General features: G+C 40.8%; 1 protein-coding gene across 1 annotated transcript; it reads left to right on the plus strand.

Annotated features, from left to right (window-relative positions):
- The first annotated feature begins 5454 nt into the window (after nucleotides 1–5454).
- On the plus strand, nucleotides 5455–11893 carry kcnj2a (potassium inwardly rectifying channel subfamily J member 2a). The gene is made up of 2 exons (XM_080789915.1): nucleotides 5455–5657; nucleotides 8016–11893. Exon 2 carries the CDS (start codon nucleotides 8288–8290, stop codon nucleotides 9569–9571), a length of 1284 nt encoding a protein of 427 aa, XP_080646041.1. The 5' UTR covers nucleotides 5455–5657; nucleotides 8016–8287; the 3' UTR covers nucleotides 9572–11893.
- The last annotated feature ends 386 nt before the right edge of the window (nucleotides 11894–12279 follow it).

The raw sequence follows: 12279 nt of genomic DNA on the forward strand, positions 1-12279 counted from the left end.
AGTTGCATGTAAAATATGTGTGTGTGTGTGTGTGTGTGTGTGTGTGTGTGTGTGTGTGTGTGTGTGTGTGTGTGTGTGTGTGGTGATGCTTTAATTTCAGCCACAATGAACATTTGGGAATACTGCAGGCTGTTCTAATCATCGTTAATCAAAATAATTAATTTAGCATTCCACTGTGCTTAACAGATTCAATCCATTATAGTAAAGATGTTGTTTTTTTATAACGAGGTGGGGTTTTTTTATCCGACAATTTGCCCCACATTTTTTAGCACCACCAATGATGGCAAATGAATGCGAGTCATGAGGACAATCAGTCAGGACATGTTTCTACATTTAGGCAAAAGTATACTTAATTAGCACAAAACTAAAGAAAGTCGTGCTCGGAACACTGAAGTACAATAACCGAAACCATTAATTACACAACTCCCATTCCTTTCAATATAAGTAGTGGCGGAACATGGTTTTGTTTGTTCAGCGGTTACCACCCAAGCCATGCAATATCCCAATTTGTATTATCACACATCATGAGAATAAAAGAACGGAAATATAATAATGTCTGGTGATTATGCTGAATTTCAGAGAATGAATAATCAGTAGGCCTATTAGTATTGCAGAGCCCTGAACAGACCAAAAAACAAAGCTTGAAATCCTACCATTTGGTTGGGGTTATAATGTAGTTAAGTTATACATAGCCTGATAGTTGTTATTAACCACTTAATGGTTAATATGATTAGTTTACCGGTGTTCCCCAGGGCTCTATCCGTGGCCCCCTCATTTTCTCCCTCTAGGCCTACTATTTACAATATAGGCATTTAGCAGAAGCTCTTAATCCAGAGCGATTTACAGTAAGCAAGAACAACACATGGTAATACAAAATACATAAAAATAGTCAGAGAGAATCATAAGCCATTAAGCTAAGAACCTAACATCTGTCTAACTGTAGAAAAACTGTACAGTAAAGCTATGAGTATACTATAGAGTGCTATATGTCTACATAAAATGCTCTCTAAATTACATAAATTGAGCCTTTGCATACGCCTGCAAGGTTGTCGAGGCTAGGGCAAGTGCTACGACAAGTGCTGCGGGCTACGATGGCGTCTGAAGGTGGGTTTTCAGACTACGGCGGAAGAAAATGTCTCAGCCGAAAATAGCCAATCACAAACTCACAACACATCACAATGCAACACATTGTGCACTTTGTAGATCAGCCGTTTTTGCTGAATGTTTGCCTATATTCTATTCTCACCGAATGTTGGCCTGATATGCCCATTGTATGGATGTCATGTGGTCAAAGGCCATACATGTTAGTGTTACAGACCAGAAGGGGACCTCTGATTATAAAAATCAAAGAAAGAGATCCGGCACATTAGAGAGAAAAAGAAAAAAAAACTCTTCGGTCGTTAGACCTTGCACCTTTTTTGCCCTGCCACCAACCTTTGAGTTGTGCATCGGCCTTCTAAAAGTATTTACAGACCAAAAATAACATGACCACTTTCAATCTGACCAGCGCTTTTCTTACCGTAATCTGATGTTAATACTAAAAACCAGTGTTAGAAAGAAAAGGAATCACACCCGTGTGAAGTGTGAACTGAGCGGTGCAACTATTGTAGTACTGTACTACTCGTACTGTACACTGTACTCTGGCCTCTCTCTGTGTGTGTGTGGGTGTGTGTGGGTGTGTGTGTGTGCCCTGAAATCAGCCCAAATTAGCCCAATCAACATTGTTTGGGCTGATCAGCATCAGGTAAAGGGGTCATGCTCAGACACAGGGACATGGGGACATGTATACAGACATACACACAAAGTCACTCATAAGAGCAGTTGGCACCACTGAAAGAAATGCGTGCTAGGTCACATGCTTGTTCGCCTTTTACAGAAGCCCCTTTGGGACAAAACACTGTGCATCATATTTGGACATTATGAAAGACAGATGTGTAGAAAAATAATCCGAGTTTATCAAAATAAGCAATTTAGCGTATGACCCAACCCGTACCACTCATTATTGGATATAATAGCATCAGATTAATGTAAGAAAATTGTTAATACGGAATTCTCCTTTAAGTGGTAAATTTGAATCACATTTTACTGTAGCTGAGTTACATAAAAAGCAAGGCTTTTGCAGACCTACAGGCGACAGGTGTGTATAGGAGGACGGACAGCCAAGTGCCCGACGTACTAGATGAGGAAAGAAAACTCCCGGTTGCCGTTTTCAAATGCAGTTGAAACGTTTATTAAGGGAACAGCAACGTTTTGTTCTATTCGACCTTCATCAGGCTAACTTTATAAATATAGCCTGATGAAGGTCGAAACTTTGCTGTTCCCTTAATAAACTTTTCAACTGCATTTGAAGACAGTGTGCGGGAGTTTTATTTTTCCTTTTTCACTAGCCACTAGATACGTTACGAAATATAAAATAAGAATACAATACTACTTCAGTGCAGTGACAATGTCCACAACCCAACTACTGACACTCCCAAGTCTCTGGTATACAGCACGTCTCCTCCCCTCTTCCAACAGGCCTGTCCACTCATCCTATATGGATCATGTCTCTTGTCTGCAAAAAATCGCACGGACTGGGCGACAAGCTTCTTAGCTTCGACAAGCTTTGATGTGCGATAAACAGGCACTGCGCCTTAACGTGTGCTACTGTGTGACTGTGTAATACCACCAAGACCAGACAACATACAATAGACATTTCATCAAAGTAGAGATCAATGCAGGCTGCATGGTTTGGTTCAGGCTGTTCCAGAGGGTTGCCAAAAAACTGTACAAGGTGTACAAGGTCACTGTACAAGGTCATGTTCAAATGACAGTATGATGCTGCTGATGATTATGACGACTGACAACGATGAGGATTGTCACGACGATGAATGATGATGATGATGAAGAAGTACCAAAAGTAGAAAGTACCCTATATGCAGAACGTCCTATTTCACAATGTTTTCAAATGTATAAAGATCTTTTAAAAAAAGCCGATCTACATAAGCTCACAGATGTGATACATCTTGGGCTTGTAAATCGGTAGAAATGTGGGCTTGGAGATCGGTAGAAATAGGGCTGAAGTGCAGGTTACTGTATATGTTTTGTAATAATAGCATATAATAATCGAAATCTAAGAATTAAGTAGTAACTAAAGTCAAAGTCATACTCAAATATAGCAAAAATACCTCACAATTGTACTTAAGTAAAAGTATCAATAATACAATGTAGAACTACTCTGTTACAAATAAAAGTCCGGTATTCAAAATGTACTCAAGTAAAAGTACAAAAGTATTGGTATAAAAATGTAGGTCTTCTTCAAGTACCCAAATTATAGAAAGTACTCTTTATGCAGAATGTTCTATTTCAAGTTTTCAAATGTGTAAAAATCATCAATTCATATAATTGTATAGTGGAATAAAAGTACAATATTTGCCTCTGACATGTAGTGGAGTAGTAAAAGTAAAGGAATTTGGAAATTGTTAATACAACTGTACAAGTACAAATACCTTAGTACTTAAGTAAATGTACTTTCCACCACTGCCTGTCCAGTGTGCGTGTGTGTGTGTGTGTGTGTGTGTGTGTGTGTGTGTGTGTGTGTGTGTGCGTGCGTGCGTGCGTGTCCAATTATCAGTTAATTCCTGCAGCCTCCAGCTCTCCACCTTGTGGTGGTTCTTTGACTGGAAATTGGGCATGGAAAGCAAACACTACAGTTCGCACTGACACAGGTCATTTGGTCTAAATATACAGTATAGCGCTGCTATAAATAGCAAAGCCCCAATCTGTGACACACAAATAGGCAATTAAGCTAAACTCTTTTAGAGGGGTGGGGTGTGGGGGAAAGAATGTATCTAAATAAAAAGCTGTTGCGGGTTAATCTTTTAACATGACAAAGCAGTAAATAAGACTGTTATTATCCTAAAATGCTAAGGGCATGTCATCCAAATGAAACTGTGCTGTCGAACACAACCAAAAGGCTGACCTAAAATTATAGGCAACAGATGCATGGCCTAAACATCCTAAGCAACTTGATAGCTTAGTGGAGAAAGACAGTCATATCATAATACCCGGCATGTAAGGCCTTTTTATTGAGTGAGTCATTCTTTCCAACAGAACACATTTTCCATAGAGGCATTAAAACAAGAAGAATAAAAAAAAGACAACAGACATAATCCTAATATGAGGATTTCAGTCTGAGTATGATGGGAAGTTACATTGTAGCAGGTACTCTGACTGCAGGTCAAAAGGCAGGTGTTCAATTTTGCCACCATCTCGCAAAATTCCATCTGGGAAAGATTTAAAATAATAATAATAATAGTAATAATAATACAAAATATAATATAGGCTACAATAATAAAGTAGCCTATACAAAATGTGATATCCTCCCATGGCAGTTGGCACTTCAGAAGCAGCAGTTCCCATCACTGAGTTTATCTGACTTCTGACTCTGAGATTATGAACAAAAGCCCTTTTAAATTGCCCTCTCGTGGTATAGAGCATAGCAGTGGTTTTCTGGTTCCACTGAAAAATCGGCCATTCATTTTTCCCCATAGAGAATTACAAAAAAATCTTTTTATCAATTATTTTAAGCCTAGCGATCCAGGATCCTGATCATTCATGACCAAGAAAACCTTTGATTCTGGGGGGATATTTAATATTTAATTATGATATATACATTTAATAAATACTCTTTGTTTAGCTTTTTTTTAAATGTTTTCACAGAATCAAAGGTTTTATGGCCATGAGTCACAGGATCCTGGATGGCTTGATTATATTATAGGCTTAAAATAATTGATATAAATATGTTTTGTAAGTCTATGGGAAAAATGAATGGCCGATTTTTCAGTGGTGGAACCAGAAAAACACACCCACTGCTATGCCCTATTGCCCTCTCTTGGTACTGGTAGTGCTTGTCAAAGTGGGGTCCTAGAGGGAGTTCCAGGGGGTCCTGAGCTAAATGTGATAGATAGTAGCTATAGGAACCAAATGGACCCCAACAGGTCCATTTGGTTCCATTTGTACACTCTCAGAGTTAAATGAACTGTAACATTGATTGTACTATTTTTACAATAAAGTTGGGGTCCCACTATAGTCTAGAAATGCCATTAAATGGGGGTCCGTACTAGTCTAATGCATGTCAAACTGGGGGTTCTTGAAATTAAAAATGGTTGATAAAATTGAGAAAATCTTCTCTTAGTCTTTAATGAGGGTCCCTATTTTCAAATAGGGGGTCCGCAGGCTTTTAAGTGTCAATGTGGGGGTCCTTGACATGACAAAGTTTGAGAACCATAGCCATAAAACACAGTTTAATATTATTATCCCCCCTGTCTGTCTTGGGTGCCTTCGATCCTTCCTTCCCTCTCTGTCTCTATCATCCCCATCATCTCCTCATTGGCTGGGTGCAGATGGGGGGAGGAGCGTGCCGGTATATGCTATTTAAATTGCTTTGGGGATCTCTCTCTCTCCGCAAAGCACATTAACAAAGATCAGTCTAGTTTTGGCGACATGAGGGAAGTTTCAGTCCTGCTCTTTCTTAACAGTCGCATGTTAAATTAAACAACAATACGTCGGGGGAAACAGCACGATCGAGGATATAATAGCGGAGGTTAAAACTTCTGGGAATATTATTTCACCATCCTATCCTGTGATCTCAACCCCGGTCTACAAATGAGCAACAGGTAGATTGATTCAATCTGAAATGATGCTTCTTCGTTTGTTGTATTTACGTCTCACAGGGGGAGTAATATTATATAGGCCTATTTGTGATGCATGGATGGGGATATAAAGTGTAGAAGTGGTAGACTATACAACAAGAAGTGTGTAACTATAGCACAACGAGTGGTTTTGACTTGAGGCAGCCCAATAATGCTGCATGCTTTGCGCGTCCTGCGCGTAAATGTTATCCAAATCATTGCTTTGCGGTCATCAGAAAGATTATAGCCCAACTAACATCCAGTGCATAAAGAGATATATTAAAGGAGGGGAAACAAGAGCAGCATAGCCTATAATTTCCCCCAACTCTCAAAAACAAACTCAACCTTTGGACGTCACTTACATTTTCCAATTAAAACAGGCCTAAATAGGTTATCTAGATATTTACATAGGCTACTGCAAATGAATAAAACTAGCATACAACTCGTCGTTTAGGGGGTGTGTGAGCGATTGCATCAGAAGCCGCACGAATTCCCATTTTCACGCACCTGTTAACATTTGTCGCTGGCATTCTGGGTGCAGCTTTAAAGTGTCTCTTTTTAGAATCACTGATCTGTTATATCAAGGACTTCTTCCTGACTTCCTCCCTATCCGTCAACTGACAGACAGCGTAGACAATTTAGACAGATTGCAATTAAACTTTCAAAGGCGCAAGAATATCAAATGTGACATTGAATAATGGTCCACTTTTCCAGTAAAACTAGCTCATATTGTAAAGGTCCAGAACAGAAGAAAAAAAGGGCATAACTCCAATTACAATCAAGTCTGTTTACCAGCCATCAATTGAGTAAAGATGACGATGAATGCCTGTCAATGTCAACAGTCCATGCAAATTGTTCCCTAGTTTGGGTGACATCATTGTTCTTGACCTCACTTGATACAAATGTTCCATCCATTTGGTGTTAAACTTGGAAAGGAAAGGAACATAAATATTGTGAATTAGCCACTCAGATTAGTTGTAGGCCTACATCTGTCATAGATTAAGAAATATAAAAAAAAGGTTTGACAGCTCACTCACTACTGCACATCAAATGAGCCTAAAATGACCTGACATTTTATTTTATGTGGTCATTTTGATATGATCCAAAATGCAAAACATTCATCAGGTTTGCCCCTGTATATTCTTGCTCCTTGTCATATTTAATTCCCATCCTCCACCCCCCCCCCCCCCCCAAAAAAAGAGAGAACATTTGAAAAAGATGTATTCATTCATATATAAAGGAGAACTCAGGGAAGGAGCTGACTTGTTGCCAGGACAGCGAGGTCTAAAAGCCTTGTACAGCAGACACAGCCTGGGTTAATGAGTGGAGCGTCCTCACGGGACAGCCATTATACGGCAGAGGATATTAAATCCATGGAGTGTTCCTGCAGAATCAACAAGCCATGCTCCTGTGCATCCAAAGGGGGGGGGAGAGAGTATACACTCCATTTAATGGTGATTGGTGATAATTCTGTTTATTTAAATTTAGATTTAAAGAGGTTTAGTCTTCTTAATGTAGAGATTTGTTGTAGAGAGAAGGGGGGGAACATGGAGCCCTGCCAAATCAGGTTTAAGTGGTTAATAATGCACCAATGAGCAATGAGGCCAGGATCGTGCATGTAATGTGATCAACAGGTTGGGGGTGTGTGTGTGTGTGTGTGTGTGTGTGTGTGTGTGTGTGTGTGTGTGTGTGTGTGTGTATGTGGCGCCATATAAGATACAAACTCGTTTTCATCATTAGGGCCAACCCTTTGTGCAATTATTGCCTGTACATGGGTCCGAGTAGTCTCAGCTATAGTTTTCCTTTTTTTTTTAATTTTCTATTTAATGTAATAATAAATAAATGTTCATGGGATCCCATAGAAACATCATAACCCACAATCCAACAAGAAATGATCATGTCAGTGCAGCGCAGCCAAGGAAAACAACACTGCTTTGTAAATGCCCATCATTGGGACCTTAGTCCAATTACTCAGTGACCTCTTTCAGGGAAAGTTGAAAAGTCAGAAGAGGGTTAAATAGCACTGTTATTTTGTCACAATTGAATGAAATATTGTTGGCACAAGAAAGGACTAGTTTTTTTCCGTGCCCCTGGAGTGCTGAATATTCAATGGTTTTCTCAGACTTGCATGCACTGCAGAGTTTAGGGTGACGTAATTATGAATGACAGGTCATAGTTCAATACCTAATTATCATGTTCATTTTAAATTAATGCTTGCATAATGTTTGATTGCCTGCTTTCATCAAGGCTACATGAGTGGCCTACAGTATATATAATGTGATCCATTTAGAAATGTACAGTTTAGGTATTTCTAAAAAGCTCGTCTGTCTGTCTTTCTCATAGCATACTGTGGATGAGGTCCAAGCCCCTGATGACAGAGGACTGACCGACTGACTCATCGTCAGTGCTGCATTACCCGTCCGTGGTTGCAGTCAAACCCAGAGGCCAACGAGGACAAAAGAGGCATCTCTTCTGTCCTGACCCCTTATTTCAGCACCATTTCCTGCTTGAGTCGGTCCCCGGGAAGTGTTTCAAAACTGTTTCTCCAACGCTTCTTCCAGAAACTGTTTTCCAAAGCAGAAGCAGCAGTGGCACAACCCTCCCAGCCAGAGGTGATGGGAAGTGTGCGAGCCAACCGCTACAGCATCGTGTCATCAGAGGAGGACGGAATGAAGCTCGCCACTATGGCGGTGCCCAACGGCTATGGGAACGGCAAGGGCAAGGTGCACACGCGGCACCAGCCTCCGAGCAGATTTGTGAAGAAGGACGGTCACTGCAACGTGCAGTTCATCAACGTGAGCGAGAAGGGCCAGCGGTATCTGGCCGACATTTTCACCACGTGCGTGGACATTCGCTGGAGATGGATGCTTGTGATTTTCTGCCTCGCCTTTCTCTTGTCGTGGCTGTTCTTTGGTTGCATCTTCTGGCTGGTGGCCATCTTCCACGGGGACTTAGAAAACGACGCCCAGAGATGCGTCTCCAACGTTAGCAGTTTCACCGCCGCCTTCCTCTTCTCCATCGAGACTCAGACCACGATCGGCTACGGCTACAGATACGTGACGGACGAGTGCCCCGCCGCTGTCTTCATGGTGGTCTTCCAGAGCATCGTCGGCTGCATCATCGACGCGTTCATCATTGGTGCCGTCATGGCAAAGATGGCCAAGCCCAAGAAGAGGAACGAGACTCTGGTTTTCAGCCACACCGCTGCGGTGGCCATGAGGGACAACAAGCTGTGCCTCATGTGGCGCGTGGGCAACCTGAGGAAGAGCCACCTGGTGGAGGCGCACGTCCGGGCGCAGCTTCTCAGATCGCGCACCACGGCCGAGGGAGAGTACATCCCCCTCGACCAGATGGACTTGGACGTGGGCTTCGACAGCGGCGTCGACCGCATCTTTCTGGTGTCCCCCATCACCATCGTCCACGAGATCGACGAGGACAGCCCGTTCTACGACATGAGCAAGCAGGACCTAGAGACGGCGCAGTTCGAAATAGTGGTCATCCTGGAGGGCATGGTCGAGGCTACCGCCATGACCACGCAGTGCCGGAGCTCCTACCTGGCCAACGAGATCCACTGGGGCCAGCGGTTCGAGCCAGTGCTCTTCGAGGAGAAGAACTATTACAAGGTGGACTACTCGCGCTTTCATAAGACATACGCGGTGCCGAGCACCCCGCTGTGCAGTGCCAGGGACTTTGCAGAGAAAAAATATATCCTGTCCAACTCCAACTCCTTCTGCTACGAGAACGAGATGGCGCTGGAGAACAAGGAGGACACGGACGAGGGGAACGGGGGTAGCGTCGGCCCGGACGGCACCCAGACAGACAATATTTCGGAGCACGAACACACCCAAGCCACCGTGCCGCTAGAGCCACGGACTCTGAGGCGAGAATCCGAAATATGACTGTATGGTACTGTATAGACCTCACATGAGAGATTTAACAAAAGAAAATCACCTCGATCGCTCTGAAATGCACATTGAGCTGAGCCGGGCCTTGGGAAGAGGGCAAGTTCACGCTGACGGTACTGCTGTGGAATGGGGCTACGGTTGAGGACTTGTATGTAAGAATGTACTTATATACAGTAATGACAAAGACACAGCACTTAGAACAATGTTCATATTGAAGGAAGAACTCTCCATATGGTCCCTGTGAATGTGTGCATCTATTTAGTGTCTGTTGACTGCAAGGTAACACAGAGGAAAGGGTTGTTAAGACTTGAAAATTGCAGGCATGTCTCCATTTCTCTGTTCAGCACATTGTAATAACAAGTTGTATTAAGAATGGGGGTTTTATTCCTCAAGTGCTGCTAAATAAATTAATGTATCCTTAATACACAGGCACTATTGAAATTTTTGCAACAACAAAAAAAGCCCTTTTCATATTGACATTTTGCTCTTTCACAATGAGAACCAATGATGTTTTCTTTGCTAATTTGCACGTTCCTGAGCAAACTGTTTAAAAGTTCTCTACAAAAATCCTGTTACTATATATAACTAAGCTGGTTGATTTTTAGATACCCAAGAGAAAGTTAACAGTTTAAAATGAAGTACACAAATATATATCAAAACACTAAAGATCAATGGGAAGATATTTGATATTCTAAAACTTCCACTTCAACACATGACTGAAGCAACAACAAAAAAAGGTACAATACTGTAGATTTACTGTTCATGCATGAGCTGGTCTCATATCAGAGGTTACACTTTGCAAATATCTCATTTACCTAGCCCCCCCCCCCTTTTTTCCATTTTACAAAAGAGGGACATTTTTAGTCCTGTATATTCTGCATGGAAAAGACAGTCAAACGACACTATTAGACGTTTGTATCTTCTCATAGCTAGGCTTACCTTCCCGCAAATAGTCATGTTTTATTGTGAATGAACAGGTTAATTGTGTGACTAAAGGAGAATGTCTATTATTGTGAGTTAACCTTTTCCGTTACTGATAAAAATCCTGTTCATTGCTGGGCAACTAGAAATAGAAGCATGCCTGTTGATGTGAAGGAAACTAGCAGGGTAGTATTAATGACATCACAATGAAAAGAGATTACTTTAAACCTACGAAGGGAGGTTAAAGCGAATGTTCTTAAAAGTGCTGCTATGTTGCATTTTATAGGGTTAATAACACAAGCCAAAGAGTATTATTATTATCATAGTTATGTGTTTCTCAAAAAAAAATAAACTGTAAATTAGATTGGTACAGAAATGAGTAGATCATCATTTAGAAATGAAGCAGGTTTTCTTTTCAAGAACATGTACATCTTAGCATTCACTGTATGATGATGGTGATGATGCCTATCTTGAGCCACTTCATCAAGCCACAGTCAAAGAATGACATGAATATTCATGACCAATTGACCAACCATGACATCACGGTCTGTTTTCTCGGGGCAGGAAACTATCACACACACCGTTTTATGTTCATTTTTATGTCATATTGGCTGACCTAAACAATAGTAAGTTGTATAGGCCTACTAATGTTTGGACAATTTGAATCCAAGTGTAACCAAATCTTTAAAAACCAAATATTCAATACAGGTTTTAAGACCATGATGCCCTACAGATGTCTTGTGCAAATCTCTATCACAGTGTTAAAAATGGAGATCTTCATTTGCCAGTTTCTGTAATGCACAGTTTGCCAGCAGGAGTTGGACTCCGTGATAACTTTTGATCAATAATATCATGTACCCATGCTGCAAAAAAGAAGAAAAAAAAAGCGTTTTCTGTTTCTGTACAACTGTTCTAAGTAAACAGTTGAACTCGATTAATACAACTGCCCATTATGGCTGTAGATGCATGTATACTTGCAGACTATGGATTGGCCTGCTTTATTATCAATAGCCTACTACTCTGTTTTTCATTCTCCATTTTTAATGCTTTGTTTTAGGGGATCTGAAAGTTTTGTTCAAAGCCAAAATGTACTGTAATCCTGGCATATGAAGGTGTAACGTTACTGCACAAGAGTTTGCATTAAGGCAAATTTATATCCTGTTTTTTTTAATCAACGATGGAAGGCCTTTAGGCTGCATATTTCCTACATGTGTAAATACATCCCTTCCCTTTTTTGCAGTAATTTTGTATCAGTCTTCCAAATGTACTGCAAAACCATGGAATGTACAGATTTTTGTATTATTAATAATATTATTGTTATTATAATTATTATTAATATTATTTTACATGCTATGATAGTTCTTTTTTCAATAAAATGTCAGTGAAGGATCAAAAGCAGACGCGTCCTTTTGTCACATGAAACGGTATTAGTTTGGTGGAAATCATGAGAAATCGGTGTTACTGTGCAATTGCTTACAACATTAACCACTTGAACCCCAGCATGCATATCCTGGGGGGTGAACATTCGCCAGGAATAGCAAATCTACAAGCTCACAACACATCGCAGCTCAACGTGTTGTGAGCTTCTAGATCTGCTATGTTCAGAGTGCAACCAAACATAAAATGACTTGTCTTTTAGTTAGTTCTACTGGATCTCTTTCTCCACTAGTCCCTCCTTAACATTTTAGTCAAGCTTTTACTTGACAAAATTGTCAATATATTAAAGTCTTAGTCATCATAGCCTAGTTATTATTTAGTTAGTTAAAAGGCAGTATTAAAAG

This window comes from Protomyctophum bolini, assembly GCF_963924005.1.
Source record: "Protomyctophum bolini genome assembly, chromosome: 18".
In the NCBI taxonomy this organism is placed as follows: domain Eukaryota; kingdom Metazoa; phylum Chordata; class Actinopteri; order Myctophiformes; family Myctophidae; genus Protomyctophum; species Protomyctophum bolini.